Source organism: Cucumis sativus, chromosome 6, assembly GCF_000004075.3.
Source record: "Cucumis sativus cultivar 9930 chromosome 6, Cucumber_9930_V3, whole genome shotgun sequence".
NCBI classification, from domain to species: Eukaryota; Viridiplantae; Streptophyta; class Magnoliopsida; order Cucurbitales; family Cucurbitaceae; genus Cucumis; species Cucumis sativus.
Genome location: NC_026660.2, coordinates 22,674,323 through 22,690,169, shown reverse-complemented (window position 1 = coordinate 22,690,169; position 15,847 = coordinate 22,674,323). Strand labels below are relative to the sequence as shown.

The 15,847-nt window shown below is 32.6% G+C and overlaps 3 protein-coding genes across 3 annotated transcripts; 2 read left to right on the top strand and 1 right to left on the bottom strand.

The window, feature by feature from the left end:
- Positions 1-1,037: 1,037 nt before the first annotated feature.
- Positions 1,038-2,369, top strand: PIP2-2 (aquaporin PIP2-1-like). The gene is given in 4 exon segments (NM_001287468.1): positions 1,038-1,335; positions 1,430-1,725; positions 1,808-1,948; positions 2,035-2,369. Coding segments are annotated over 4 exon segments (855 nt in total). The 3' UTR covers positions 2,155-2,369.
- A 686-nt stretch (positions 2,370-3,055) lies between these two features.
- Positions 3,056-9,149, bottom strand: LOC101215120 (EVI5-like protein). The gene is made up of 9 exons (XM_004143196.3): positions 8,921-9,149; positions 7,567-7,788; positions 7,275-7,470; positions 5,972-6,142; positions 5,773-5,889; positions 4,332-4,529; positions 4,185-4,244; positions 4,003-4,101; positions 3,056-3,438 (listed from the first exon to the last, which is right to left on the bottom strand). The coding sequence occupies exons 2-9, from the start codon at positions 7,704-7,706 to the stop codon at positions 3,334-3,336; spliced, it is 1,086 nt and encodes a 361-aa protein (XP_004143244.1). The 5' UTR covers positions 7,707-7,788; positions 8,921-9,149; the 3' UTR covers positions 3,056-3,333.
- Positions 9,150-9,639: 490 nt separating this feature from the next.
- On the top strand, positions 9,640-11,840 carry LOC101215842 (aquaporin PIP2-2). The gene is made up of 5 exons (XM_004143199.3): positions 9,640-9,759; positions 9,967-10,255; positions 10,763-11,058; positions 11,264-11,404; positions 11,505-11,840. Exons 2-5 carry the CDS (start codon positions 9,973-9,975, stop codon positions 11,619-11,621), a joined length of 837 nt encoding a protein of 278 aa, XP_004143247.2. The 5' UTR covers positions 9,640-9,759; positions 9,967-9,972; the 3' UTR covers positions 11,622-11,840.
- The last annotated feature ends 4,007 nt before the right edge of the window (positions 11,841-15,847 follow it).

The following is a 15,847-nucleotide window of genomic DNA, read 5'->3' as shown; positions in this document are numbered from 1 at the left end:
AATTTTTAGGTTAAATTACAAAATTAGTCCTTATGATTTTAAAACGAAGGAATTTAGTACATACGATCTATAATTAGAATTTAGTTCTCTTTGTTTGATAACATCATAGAAATCCGTCTCACTTGGAGTGACTATTTATTGAAAGTTGTTAAATCATAAGAACTATATTTGATATTTTTTTTTATCAAAAGCACTAAAATTACAGTTTAACTAATTTTTTAAACATAAATTATATTCATAACTAAATTAATTAACTTACTTGGTGGATAAGTAAGACTAATTTTATGGTTTATATAAATACGTAGTATGAAACACATTTAAACCTTTTTAAAAAACATATAATCCAATTTTAAATATGTTTCTAAAAACATAAAATACAACAATGTTTTTATCGGGTCCCTCCACCAAACGAGCACTAAATCTTTTGTATGTCACTTATAACTACTAAACTATGTTATGTTAATAAGATATTTTATTGTTTTAAGTAAGGCAATTTGACAAAATTAAACACAATTCCTAAATTCATCAATAAAAGTCAATTAATATGCATTCACTTCTTCCTTTCATGTTTGAGATTCTTTCTAATCTAAGATACTCGTTACTAAACACGATTATAACTCATATGATATCAAATATGTACAATCAATCGATAAAATTAGAGGTAGGAATCTCGTATCTTACCACAACTTTTCATACAAATACTACAAAACTATATTATTATGACAAATTAGGTTGAAATTTTGAATAATTAAGGGAATAATCCAAAAAAGAAAAGAAAAAAAAGGGGAATAAATCACAAATATTTTGACCATTACAATGGAGAGTTATTGAGTGTGAGAGAGTGGGAAGAGAAGGTTTGTAGAACACAGCAGCATTGTGGGGTCATTCAATGGAAAGCTTTTCAAAATGGGGCGGCGAGAAATTCACATCCCTCCATTAATGGAATCTCTGCTTCTTCACTTTTCCTATAAATCGTTTCCGTTTCCATCAATAACCCATCATACCTTTCCTTCTCTTTCTCTTCATTTTCTCCAGCCATGGCCAAAGATTCCGATGCCGGAGCCTTCGCCGCCAAGGACTACCACGACCCTCCACCGGCCCCTTTCATCGACCCCCACGAGTTCACTCAATGGTCATTTTACAGAGCCATCATCGCCGAATTCATCGCCACTCTCCTCTTCTTGTACGTCACTGTTCTCACTGTCATTGGCTACAGTAGCCAGTCCGACATTAAACATAACGGCCAAATCTGCGGTGGTGTCGGCATTCTCGGCATCGCTTGGGCTTTTGGTGGAATGATCTTCGTTCTTGTCTACTGTACTGCTGGAATCTCAGGTGAGTTTAGAGTTCAATTTCCTCACACATTTCTTTCTATTTAACTACAAATCGACTTGTGGATAATTTTTGTAAACCCTCCCCTGTTCTTCAGGTGGGCATATCAATCCTGCTGTGACATTTGGGCTGTTTTTGGCTCGGAAAGTGTCGTTGGTGAGAGCTGTTTTGTACATGGTTGCTCAATGTCTTGGTGCCATTTGTGGATGTGCTTTGGTTAAATCCTTTCAAAAGGGTCTTTACACTCGTTACGGCGGTGGAGCCAATTCTCTCGCCGAGGGCTACAGTACCGGCACTGGCTTAGCCGCTGAGATCATCGGAACTTTCGTTCTTGTCTACACTGTCTTCTCTGCTACAGATCCCAAGAGAAGCGCTAGAGATTCTCACATTCCAGTAAGTTTCAAACCCAAATTTAATTTCCATGAAAACGATCAATTCCATATTCTAATAATGTTGATTGCCTTTGAAATCGAAGGTCCTAGCTCCTCTGCCAATTGGGTTCGCCGTGTTCATGGTTCACCTAGCCACCATTCCAGTCACCGGCACCGGTATTAACCCAGCTCGAAGCTTTGGTGCTGCAGTGGTTTTCAACGAGAGCAAGCCATGGAATGACCATGTAATTTTCTCTCTCTCTTAAAAACCCATGCTTTTGTTTTGTAGATCACAGATTTTAGAAGTTTGTTCTTTGCATTTCTGAAACAGTGGATTTTCTGGGTTGGGCCATTCATTGGAGCTGCAATTGCTGCATTTTATCACCAATTTATTTTGAGAGCTGGAGCTGTTAAAGCGTTGGGATCTTTCAGGAGTACTCAAAGTGTTTGATGATTTCGTTGATGAGGAGAATAGGGTTTGGCTTTGGATCTACAATGTTGATGGAAAATGTGTGAGATTAGGGAAGACATTTGAGTTTTAGTCTTCTATTTTATGGCACTTCTTTTTTATCTGTGCCTTCACTTTCTTTTGCTGTGTTGTTATGTTGTGTTCTTCAATCCTCTTAACTTTTTCAACCACATATTTTGAAGCTTTTATTTCTAAAATATTGCAAAGGAAAGCTGTTTGGTTTAAGAATTGGATGTAGGGAAATTATGTTCTAGTTGTTCTAAAAACTTAAATCTAACGAGGTTGGTGAACATTTTTTTTTTATAGTTGTTCCTGTTTTAACCATTTTCAAATTTGTTTATATTAAATGTTCATTTACAATACAATTTTTATTCAAGGAAAACACTAAAATATTTAATAAAGAATAACAATGTTTTTGGGACAAAAAATATATATATATTTAAAATTAATTTTGTTCATAGGTGATAAAAATAAATTTCATATCTTAAAAATGTAATAAGTAATGAAAATGGATAATTGTTGAAGCAATGTTTCATTAGGGCTTTGGTGGGGAATAGGGGACGGTGCCATGGAATGTAATCCCCAATCTCCATCCAAATTCCAATTGGGGATTCCCACCTCGTTTGGGGTGGATGCCTAAGGCTAAATGACATCTTTTGATATTGCAGACTTCATCCTTTTCTTTAATACAATTCCAATCTTTTTAGTAATGTCGACTCAAAATTACCAAATGTAAAGTTACTATTATCTATTTAATTCTAGCATGTTTTTTCTTTAAAATTACGTTAAACCTACCTTCGTAGAAGTCTATAGAAGTTCTAATTAATAAAACCTCAGAGTTTAGGAATATAAATTAGAATTTATCCTACTTAAAAAGAAAAAAGAAAAAGAGAGTTAAACTTCAAATTTATAGGGTAACATTTATACATTGACAATTAGATAAAAGGTGTGAAAAAGGGTAGGACTAGGAATTTACAAAGCATTTGTACTAACTCGAGAAAATGATGAACAATGACTATGCAATTGCAAATGCATCATTTAATTTACATCCTACACAATTCATAAGAGCAGAGAGACATCATAACAAAAAAGAAATAAAAATCGTATATGTTTTCTCATTGGTTACACTTTGGTTCCCTTGAGAATTGAGAAAAGAAACCTTCAATGCAGCTGTTCCTGTTTCCCATTTGCATCACCTTCATCCTGGATCTCCTTCCCATGCTTTGACTCATACAGTTGTTTCGATTCCTCCAGCTGCTTCGATACCTAATCATTAAGCAAAAACCAACCAATCATAATTCTAGATATGTTGAACGCCACATATTATTGCACAGTTAAAAGGGGATCAATTCCATAAAACATGAAGCTTCTAACTCTGATGAATGTGATAAATTTGGTTACTATCATTAATAGAGTGACTGATTTTCATTTTATCATTCTTCCAAACATTTCTAAATTAAATGACTGTTCCGAGTGTATTTGTACTGTGGGAACTACGAATTCACCCAATAGATCTAGATGTAACTCATTCATCAGATTCCTAAATCAAAATAACACAATGTAGAGAGAAAGAAAACATGTGAATCAGATTCCTTTCACGTGAAACTGCCAAACCAAATACTGATGTGATGACTTACGATGCATTGAATGAACAAGTTCCTTTATTTAATTTAGATTCTGTGATAGCGTGTTTAATAAATTTTGGATCCATTAGAATCATGCATATCCTACCCACCAAATATTCATGCTCAATTATAAAAGAAGGTTCACGTTCATTGTTTGCACAAGAGGGGCTTGGGGGAAGGGGGTGGTAGATAGAAAGGGATGTACTTTAATTGAGTAAGCCATGGGCAATAATGTATCTGGATCCATTGCATCCTCCGGGAAATTTCGCAAAGCATGTATGAGTTTTTCAAACGGCAGTTTTACCTGTGATAAACGAAAAATCAATATTATCACCTTCCAGGAATGTAGGTGAGGCTGCTGAATCAACAAAGCAGTTCATAACTCACCAAGTCATCATGGCAGTACTTTAGAAGAGCCAAACCAACTTTAAAGACAATAGTAACACCCTGTGGTAGAAAACATTAATAACAAGCGTGAATATATTTATAGAACTCTGTTGCAGAAAAGGATGCATATGATTTCAAGTAACCAACCTCATAAAGAAAGACATCCCAAATTCGTAGGGCCAAATGGAAGGGAAAAGAGTAAGAGAAAACAGTAATAAACCATTGGCTCGCATACATGCTAGGATTTATCATCTCCCGTGTAAAATGCTCTCCAAGCTTAGGCAGCTGCTCTCTCACAAGGTTATCAAATTGAAATAGGTACTGCTGCACTAGAGGAAGCCCCGCCTATTCAAAAGACAAAAAACTCTTAAAATTGAACCCAACCAAAATCAATCAAAAAGTATTTAATAATTGAAACAACTCTCAGAAACATAATAAATGGCAAAACTTTAAATCACTTTGTAAAAAACGCACCACCATTAACTTGGCCGACAACTCTAGAGTAGTTCAGGCTAGTTTATAACGATCCCTTACTTATAAGCATTCACTCACGTAGAACTCATGGCTGGATGAATAAAAGCATATGATAAACAAAATAAAATTTTATGAAATACGAATCTTCCATGAATTGTTGTATGCAGTTTACTCAATGATAGAAAGGCCATCAAATGGAACAATATCCTGGAACTTCTTGAGAACATTTAGATGTAGGCGAGGTCAGAACTGAGGGAAGTTGGATCAATTAGTGCTAGAATTGTGTACTCTAATTTCTGAACAGTTCGCTAGCTTGATCAAGTGAAGGGCATGGAAAGATGAATTCTTCATTTCATCTAGCTCTTGGGCGGATAGCACAGTAAGAAAAACAGAAATGTGAAGTGCTTTGTGAAGCAGTTGACATTGACCATATCTGTACCCATTGCACAGAAGAAAGGATTTTCTGTGGGCTCGTTCAAAGAGTTATAGTGTGGGCTTATTCAAAGAGTTAAACATTTCACTTGCAAAAAAGTTGGGCATGGAGATTATGTTGTTTGCTTGCTCAAGGAGTTTAACATTTCACCCACATTCAATGAGGCAGAGCTATCAGAATACATACCCGAGAAGAAATTCAGGTAATAGATCGCCCAGGAACAAATTAGTTTTTGTTTGCTGATGGGTAGGGACAAGGGAACTTTTGCGGTAATAATGGGATAAGTTCTTTCCTTAATTTCTCTTTCCATTTGTTCTAACAGAACAGGTAGCAATCAGTCGGCTGTTGACACAAGTTAGTTGTAGTTATTAGATAATAACAAACTCAATGCTTACTAAGGTTCATAGTGTCTAAAACTCAAATAGGTCAGCACCACAGCCATAGAGGAAGTAAGCAACGTTCCTAATACCTAAAGCTCCCAGACAAACGGGTCTAGCCACCAAGAATCACTTCAAGATACTACTCAGCTTTAACAGTAAACAAAATATGTTTTGATTAAGCATAAATCACCAGAAAGGAGATTATGTTCATCCATTTGTTCTGATTGTCAAATTTTCTGTGCAGCAAGTTGTTATAGAGTTGAAGTCACAATAAAGGAGAAATCTAGAAGAACGGAGTTACCAGATACAATCCTTCCATTGGAGCATGAACTGCACCTTTAAGTAATGCGACCAACAGCCAGAATGCATCCTCTTCACTCATATAGAGAAGCAACAAACCAGCTAAAAATCCCATCCCCTACACGTTCAAAAGTATTACATACCGTTCACCACCAAATACAATTGTTAACATATGACTGATGAAAAAATTAGATTCGGACCTGAACATATCCAACATTCCTATCAAAAACCGAATATGCCTTTAAGACATTGTAGAGAGATCTTTGACCAGGTCCATGTCTCTGCTGGAAGAAAACGTGTGAAGGAAAGGTACGAGAGATATCTCGAATGATATCCAATTCAGAGGCTGATGTCTCATATATTACCAATTGCTGCAAAAGATATATACACACCACTTGATTAGCATCATCCTTAGGATGATAGATTTATAAGACAGAAAGTGGCACAATCTATTCATGTATTCAGAGAAAAACATGCAAGAATAGGTACGAGCAATGTCTTAGAGTATACAAAATTGCAAGGCAAATTACCAATCTCTCCAAAGATAAGCCACTTAGTACCGTAATCCTTAGAACTACATACTTATAAGACTACAAAAGAAGACCGTAAAAATAATCACGTATTGGCTTTGTTGAATAAGATATGTGTATAGGTTTCTACTTTACTGATGTGATGACTAACGCAAACGAAAGGTTACCCATGCAGTCTCATATAAAAGCACATAAAGACACTCAGTAGCAGCTGCCTAGCTGGGTAACATAATTGTCAATCAAATATGTGTAGTACACAGCACTTATAGTCAGTAAGACTAATCATATCATATGCCACCCCACACATGAAACATAAAGCAGTTAAGTTTTGCCTGATATTTTCATTTACAATAACATATATTACCTTCTTTTTTTTATTTTCAATGTAAATCAAATTTGACAAAAAAACACTTCCATTGGTAAGAATGAAAATTTACAACCCTAGGTCATAAGCCAAACCATAAGCCACGAAATGAAATAACAGAAAGGACTTCAATTAGAAATACAAGTCCAAAAATTGACACTGAAGTGAGCCACACTCCAAATCTTACTTTGAAGGTCCCTCTATTCCAGAAAAGACCCTAGTTTTACTTCTTACCAAAAGCTCCAAATAATAGGAACGAACCCACTTGCTAAATTTGATGGTGAAGTAAAACTCCAGTACTTAGAAAATTCGTCCATACATTCATTTGTTTTTTTTTAAATCCTAATAAAATTTGATGATGAAGTAAAACTCCAGTACTGTAAAGATTGAATAAAAGTATACTGATTTCAATAAAATTTTATTGATTAACCTTTGCATATCTAAAGCTTCTAAAAGAGCCCTTTGTATTTTTAAAACTTAACACTTTGAAACATTAATTAGGATGCAGAAACTAATTACTTTTTTTATTTTAGAAAGCTTACAACAAAGATATTTGCAAAAACTCATTTTAACACCACAATTTCAAACAAATTCCAAAAAACCCAATACCTCATAGACTCCAGGATTCATCAACAGTAAGTCTCGACTTCCAGAAATCAACTGCCAAACAAGGCCCCTTAAACAATCGGGAATACCTTTCCTTATCCGCCTTTTAACAACATTTGGCTTTCTCCTAACATAATGCTTCCAGTCACTCCCTCCAACTCCAATCATTTTCCTCCATTTTCTAACTCTTCTTTCCTCCCTGAAATTATAGAATATCCAGTGTATAATGAACTAAATCCCTGATAAAGAAAAGCAGAACGCAGAAGAAATTATGGATCCATCAATAAAACCATACCTCTCATTTACAGTGGACCTGTTCTTGGTTAAAGCATCTGAAGAACTATTGTGTTCCTTTTTTAAGAATCCAAACCTGTCTAATTGCCTGGGTGAAGGAAGTGGACCTGGTTCAAAGTCATCTATTGTATTTCTTTCCATTCCACCATTACAAATGCGCTCTTACAGTCCAAAAAGCAGATAATGTTCCTCTGTCTTCCTCGCCATGATAAAGTTTTGCTGACTACAAAAAGTACGTGAACAATCGACAAATAAATATAGTCTGTAAAAAGGAAAATCCTTTAAAGAGCAGCCATACATAAAAAGATGCAGTAAAGTATTAATTTCACTAAAATATCACAGAGTACAAACTAGTCTGGTTGAGTACAAAATCAGCCCTAAATCAAGTCAAAACGAGTGGCATTTTTTTAAACAATTTTTCAAATAAGTATCAGATCAGTAAATAATGCAAACAGAATGCAATAACTACTATTCATAAAACAAGAATGTAAAAACGACAAACCAATACTTCAGCTGTTACGATTGATAATTGTAATCACAGGATACCAGATCATAAGATTTTTATTCATTGCAAATACCCACAACGAGCTCCCTAGAACAACTTTGTTTCAGTACTAAAATGATTAAGAAAACCAAAAGGTTCTAGCTTAAATTTTAAAAGATGAAAAATGCGAAGGTGCAAGAGACAAAAGAACTAGACAAAAGAAATTGTCATCTACAATGAGATAAAAGCTTGCAACATTATTCCATTCTAGAAAACCCAAAATTCTAGTCTTCTAACACAAGAGTGAGAGAAAATCATCATTTCAAGCTACTTCACAATAATTCTCGAAAAATTTGGCATATTCCTCCAAATTCATAGTATCTCTTGCATGGCATTGCATTAACCACTAGCTTGATTGATCAACACGACTACGTAAGAACGAAATGATCAACTAGAAACTCAAAATGTCAAGCTAAATAGTAGATGATTTGAAACTTGCAGCCGGAATCAAACGTCAATAGCAAAATAAAGAGAGGTCCAGACCAAACAATCTGTTTGGCTGCAATGAAACAAGGGAAATGTAGAATCGAGAATACATAACAGTGATAATAAATCGTATTGGCTTCATCAATTAGATATCCGATCTTCTTCCCAGCCGGAAGAGAATTCAAAATAGTGATTACATATAAATTTTCTGCAAATCATTTTCATAACGAAACAGGATCTAAGTTATTTTCTCCTGATCCAAAGAGACTACAAATCAATCCCTCAAAATCCACAAGGCAGACAAATATGTATAACAAAAATCAAATTGAGATCAAATCGTGGGGGAAAAACAGATGCAAAGAATTAGAATGATAGAGAAACATACCTGAAGTCAAAGGATAAGAGAAGAATCGATTAGGAAAATGAGAGAATGAGAGAGATTTTGGAACGCGGAAAAAAGAGATCCTTTGAAGAACACAAATCCTGACCCAGAAGAAAGAAGGGTGCAAATTTTTGAATTGTATTTTAAGAATTCTATTTTGATGAAAATCTAGTAAAATAAATATAATTAAATTAGCATATGAAATCCTTTTACAATTAAATTTTTGGGAGTAGAAAAATATGAACTTAATTTTCCTTAAATAGTTGAGTTTTCAAAAGTTAGTATCATACTTCCTTTTATGTTTGGTTTAGAAAAAGATTAGGTGTAACTAATAGTTGTGTCAATTAAACTCCTATTGTTTTATAAAACAGAATGGTTATATTTTAACACTGAATGAAATTTTCATTCCATCATTTCTTTGAGCTTTTGTCTTGGAAGTGTTCGTTAGAGTTTGCACTCTTCTAACCCTTAGTCTTCCTTTCCAACTTCAGAGGCTAAAGCCTTTACTTGTACGCCTCTACATGGGTTTGGCCACAAAGATTGGACTTCGGATTGGGCCATTGTTGGGCTTCATCTCAACCAAATCCAATTTACAATTTGAGGCCCAATTAAGCATAGTTACAGACGCATACTCGATAGTAGTTCATTTCCATGTAATATAAATCGAATCCGAGTTGTCGAATTCGGCTTTCTTTTATCAAATTTAAAAATGTTAGAGAGAGTAATAATATATTCTATTAAAAATTTGAATAGTTCAGCCATATCAACCCAAGGGGGAGTACACAAAAGTGTTTTCTAAACTTAGTGTAAGAAACATTAAATGAAAACAAGTTTGCCGACAGGTTTATTCTTAGTCACTTTCAACTCACAACTTCCATTTTCGAACTAATCGAAGCTATTGGAAGTTTTTATCAATCATGGATTCCACTTTACATTAAGCATATTTTCTTCTTTTCTTAATCTCCTATTTATTATCATATATTCCTTAATTCAAACATTACTAACTCACTCACTGATCTCTCCCCTTCTTTCTTTCTTCCCATATATAGTTAGCAATGTCTAAGGATCTTGACCCTGCTTTTCCCACCGGCGACTACTTCGATCATCCCCCCGCTCCCTTCTTCGACCCTGAAGAGCTCTTGCGGTGGTCCTTTTACAGAGCTGTTATTGCCGAGTTCATTGCTACTCTTTTGTTTTTGTATGTTGGAGTTCTCACTGTGATTGGAAGTCAGAGTCAGGATTCTGCCGCTGTATGCGGCGGCGTTGGTGTTCAGGGCATTGCTTGGGCGTTCGGCGGCACCATCTTTGTTCTCGTTTACTGCACCGCCGGCATTTCTGGCAAGCTCTTCTACTCTTTCTTTCTCCCTCGTGTATGAACTCAAAAAACTTTTACTTATGATTACAATAAATTTAACAACAAACTTCGATAGTTAATTACATATTTTAACCATAGATGAAACTTTAAACGTGTAATTGTAACTATTGAATTTTATCTTTAAATGATTTTTGATTGATTCGTAAATTTAACTAAAACTTGTTTGAAATGAAATCTAACTTGAAATTAAGTTTTAAAAAATCTTACTTTTATGTTTAAAAATAAAGAAATTGTATGTTAACTTTCCACATGATTTTCTATAAATAAACTATTCAGTTGAGTTCATAATTTTATAAAAATATATTTGGATTGAAAGGTAAAAGACAAATTAAACCATTTGATTACCCTTAAGTAGAAATCAATCTTTTTCTAAAATTTACCATAGAAAATATTTATAATATAGCTTGTGATAAATCCATCTATCAATAAGCTGAGAAGGTAAATGACTATGTATGAATATGAATGGGCAGGAGGACATATAAACCCAGCAGTAACATTTGGTCTGTTCTTGGGTCGGAAGGTTTCATTGGTTAGAGCTGTACTGTACATAATGGCTCAGTGTTTAGGAGCCATTTGTGGGTGTGGTATAGTGAAGTCATTAAAGAAGGCTAACTTCAATGCCTTCAGCGGTGGAGCCACCGAGCTCGCTGACGGCTTCAGCCCTGGTGCCGGCCTTGCCGCTGAGATCATCGGAACCTTTGTTCTTGTGTACACCGTCTTCTCTGCTACCGATCCCAAGAGAAAAGCTAGAGATTCCCACGTTCCTGTAAGTAGTTTTTAAGGGAAACGTATTTTAGTTTGTTAAGTTTTACAATTTTATTTTCTAAGAAACACAACTTAACAACCAACTTGAACAAAACTATAAAATTATAGAATTAAATTGAAATCAACTTAGACGATTGAAAAGCATAGTTATATGATGAAATAATGAAAAGCGAATTTAAACTTAGGAACTAAATCTAATTTGAAAGGTTCTAGCGCCGCTCCCCATTGGGTTTGCAGTGTTCGTGGTGAATTTAGCGACGATTCCGGTGACCGGCGCCGGGATTAACCCAGCTCGAAGCTTCGGCTCAGCAGTGATGTTCAACAACCACAAAGCTTGGGATAACCATGTAATTAATTAACTTAATTTGATTATTTCTCATTTTGTTTGTTTTGTGTCTCAATCTTTTAATAATTTGAATGTCTCTGAACTAATGTGATGATGAACAGTGGATATTTTGGATTGGACCTTTCATTGGAGCTGCAATGGCTGCAACTTACCATGAATTTGTTTTGAGAGGAGGAGCAGCCAAGACCTTGAAATCCTTCAAAACTTCCTCCGTTTAGTAATTGAAATCCTTCTTCTTCTTCTTGAGAAGTCAGTCAGGCCCAATAAGCCCAAATTTGAGAAATTGAATGGATTGGTTTGGTGAAAATTATTTAGGGGAATGAGACTTATGCCAAAATTCTAGGTTGTAACAAAACTTAAATTATATATATATATATATATATATACTTTTTGTTCCCAACTCTTCATCCGACAGTAATATAAACATTAATTATTTATGTCTACAATAATACATTTCTCCTACAAAAACTAAGTTGTTTATAAGCATTAATTATTACAAATTGTTAAAAGCATATGTATAAATTTAATTGTTATATAACAAACTTTTAAGATGGATCACATTGTTATAAAATTGAAATTACATATAATCTAAAATTGTTACAAAGTAGAATTAATTTTGTTGCATTTCTATGAAAATGATCAAATTAACTTGTAAGTCGTAATCCAAACTTAAAAAAAAAAAAAAATGATGATGATGGGTTTAGGGTTTTATGTTATGTAGGACCAAATTGAAAAAGAGAGAAAAAGGTTTTAGATATTTAGAATCAGAAAATAGTGAGACAAGAAAAAGACAATTGGGGAAAATGACATTACAAATAGGGAAATGTATTTTGACTTTGCTTTCATTTTACCAAATATGTATGTGTATGTGTATATATATATATATTTGTTTGTGTTTGAGAACTGTACATTATCTCTGATACAATCCATTGGATCTTCAAATCTTTCCATAAGGTTCAATTATTTATATTATTTTCAAATTTCAAATTTCAAATTTATTTCTTTTAATGTTTCGTTTTTATTGGACTAGTGTAATATTCATATTTAGTCTTGATGTTAATTAGGTATTAGATGGTTAATTAAGAATAATTATGATCTAAATAATAAATGAACGAATATTTTTTACATTAAAAAAGAAAGAAAAAAAAGAATCGACGTAAGTTCGAGGCGGAGCGGCGTCGTTTTTGGAGGTTTCTGGAATAGCAAGTTGCGCGACAGTAGCCGCGCTGGCGCTGCCCATATTGTTTATCATATTCTATGGATCTCTATAACAATAATAATATACTCCAACCAAATATATGTATATTATTTCATGAACTTATGATATGGTCATGGGTAAAACGAAATGCTTGTTGAAATTTAATATTTCATTTCTTTGTTACTTTTTAAATACCTAACATTAAATAATTTGGGCATGTGGATTTCCAAGTGTGAATCTGCTAGTATCTAGATTCTACTAAAATAGTAATAACACATACGCTATAAACTATAATTCATATTATATTTCCTAGTTGTTACAATTATTAAGTTGGGTTGCTTCCCTTTTTTAGTTTGGACCAAAACTAACCCTCCATATAAGTTTTTAATAAGAGACATTTAAAGAAAATAGTCAATATTAAAATTTTGTATTTTCGAAACTTCAAATTACAAGCCTTCTGTTTTGTACTTCGATTTTAACAGAAACAAATTAAAAATAAGAGATATTTTAAATAAAGTATATATAAATATAAATAAGTGTTTTAATAAAACTACAAGAAAAGGAATGGTTAGACAAATTTGTAGTAAGATTGTAGGACAATACATGATTTTGATTAATTATTTGTGCCCTAAAAATTAGAGGCATTTTGTTCATACAAGAGATTTGATGTCAGGTGTTAAATCTTCAAAGTTGAAAGTTTAATAGAACTATATATATATATATCATGTGTTATGGGAATTTATTAGCATATTTAATGGGTTTGACCTTGTATGTATATACATATATAAAAAGTGTTAGAGACATGGAATATTTCATAACATAATTAATTAACTTAATTATTAAATAACATAGTATGATCAAAATCAGATTGGGGAGTTTAATTAAATCAAGTTATCATGTGCTTTAGAGTAGACTGCAGCTTTGATTAATATATGTAATGTATGATTAAAACTATAAAAAGAATATGATTTTTGTTAGGGTAATAATTAACTTATTTGTAATATAAATTTATTAAAAGATATGGATTTTAGAAGAGATGTGTGTTCGGTAATAAATAGGAATAAAATCATGTAGGGTATGTTAATTTGAAAACATTTTTTTTCAATTTATTTTTTATTAACAATTTCCTTAGTACTATATCATTTTTTAAAACAAAAATAAATATTAAAAGGACTTATTTAAAATTTTAAAAAAATAAAGTATTTTGATTACAAATACTTTATAACAAAAAAAAAAAAAAAAAACCATATAACAAATAAGTTAAGCCTAAAATGAAATTATGAATATTAGTGTTGAAATTGTTCTCTCTTCAATTCTTCATCTCTAATCAATAGAATTAGGGTTAAATGTGCATTGTTCCGACAATATAAATTTTTTACCATTAGCTTAAAATTAGATATTCGATTTTTCTATAAACTTTTAAATAAAAAATAGAATATATTAGGTAAAAAATGATCGACCAATATCGATAAAGTACTTACTTCTAAATTAATTACAATTTCAAATATATCATATACGTTTTTATTATATATATTTTTAATAATATTTTAGTTCATTTTGTTATATTTGAAAATGACACTAAAGATTATGACTAATATCTAATTTCAAACTCAACTCCATATTTACTCTTTTAAAAAATAAATTTATCAAACTCACAAATATATAATTCAAACTCAAATGCAATGAACCTACCAATTACTTTTAAAAAATTATTTATGCATTGAAAAAGTGGAAGACCTATATGTGTATAGTTGAAAGCTTGGTATATTAGATACATAGTTCATGACAAAGATCACATGGAAGAGCTTTTTGTATTGAACTTTGAATAGGTGTATATGTCAAACAATAATAATATATCTTTCCGTTTGAGTAATGTTCGATCAAATTAAGAACAACTTAGTTCATAATATTTCCTTCTTAAAAATAAAAAGTTAACAGTTTGATTTTTCATCCACACATAGTTGTTGTACCGAAAAAAATCCAATACCAATGAAATTTTATTTTATTTGTCGTATTCGATGTATTTATATTAATTCTCATATACGATATAAAGAATACAGTGGTGGGTGAGCCATGGTGGGCTGCCTTTACAATCAGAAGCCAAAATGGCATTCTATGTTTGGTTGGGTGGTGACACACCATGAATTCATTCAACACACACCCAACTTTTTCTTCTAAGGAGAAAATAAGAAAAATAGAAGCAATAGTTGAAGGGGGGAAGGGACCCATTAAATGAAATTTCTATTCGAAACAAAATCCTCATCAAAGATATAGTTTGATTATTAAAAAGGCTTTTTAATTTTATATGGTTTTTGTCTTTATCATATTTTTATTTTGATATGTGATTGGTGAACTATATTCTTTCAAATTTTTATTATTCCTTTATTTATTTTTCTAACTTAACAATCACATTTTTAAAATTCATAATTATTTCCTTCTTCTCTTCCATCTAGTTCCTTTAAAGGATTGATATATGCTATGATTGTCGGTTAGAAATAATTTCTTTTCTTTTTTCTTCCATGAGTAGATAATTTTACTTATTTTGTTCAATCAAGTTATGTTTGTCCTTCTTTTTACTTTAACTTCATGTCCGATTCAATACGTCAAATCTCTTACTGATAATTATTAGAAAAAGCTCATTTCGAAAACATCTAATTAATGTACTAATATTGCAAGTTGTGACATTAATAAGAGAAGAAGAGGTATAAACAAAAGAAATATAGTTCTTAAAAACTAAAGCAAAGCCATGTGGAATTAGGGGTTTTTAGAGCTGATAACCCATCTCAAGAAATTCTGTCTTTGGGTCCAATTCAAGTGATTAGATGAAAGAGAAAGCATGATTAGACTCTCAAGATTAGTCGCACTTAAAGTTGATTGACAAAACAGTAACATTGAGAGACATATTTCTCTCTCTCAATCTTTGATTTTGGTAAGGCAAAGTATAAGTTAATAAGGGGTGGCCATGTTTTATAAGGTTCATTGGATGAAAGGGGTTGGATTTGATGAATGTGACCCTACAAAAAGGACAAGATTTGACGAATATGATATGTGTTGTGTAAGAAAAATGAAGAATCTCAGAGAATAGCCAATTGGGGTGACTGACATCTACAAAATTTGAAGCAAAATTTGACTGAAAAGTGAGAGAGTATAGTGGGCAAATAGCCATATTTTGATTCTAAAGAAAGAGGCTACATACCTCTCACCAAGCAACCATGTGATCCAATTCCCCATTTTTGCTTCAATGCT

Bases quoted from the DNA above. Each gene is read 5' to 3' on its own strand.
- LOC101215120 (XM_004143196.3), bottom strand. From the start codon at position 7,706: ATGGAAAGAAATACAATAGATGACTTTGAACCAGGTCCACTTCCTTCA. The intron at 4,530-5,772 runs GTAACTCCGTTC...TCTTTTGAATAG, and splicing joins CAATGGAAGGATTGTATCTG to GCGGGGCTTCCTCTAGTGCA. The intron at 3,439-4,002 runs GTACATCCCTTT...CTTAATGATTAG, and splicing joins CCATGGCTTACTCAATTAAA to GTATCGAAGCAGCTGGAGGA.
- LOC101215842 (XM_004143199.3), top strand. From the start codon at position 9,973: ATGTCTAAGGATCTTGACCCTGCTTTTCCCACCGGCGACTACTTCGAT. The intron at 11,059-11,263 runs GTAAGTAGTTTT...CTAATTTGAAAG, and splicing joins CTAGAGATTCCCACGTTCCT to GTTCTAGCGCCGCTCCCCAT. The intron at 11,405-11,504 runs GTAATTAATTAA...GATGATGAACAG, and splicing joins ACAAAGCTTGGGATAACCAT to TGGATATTTTGGATTGGACC.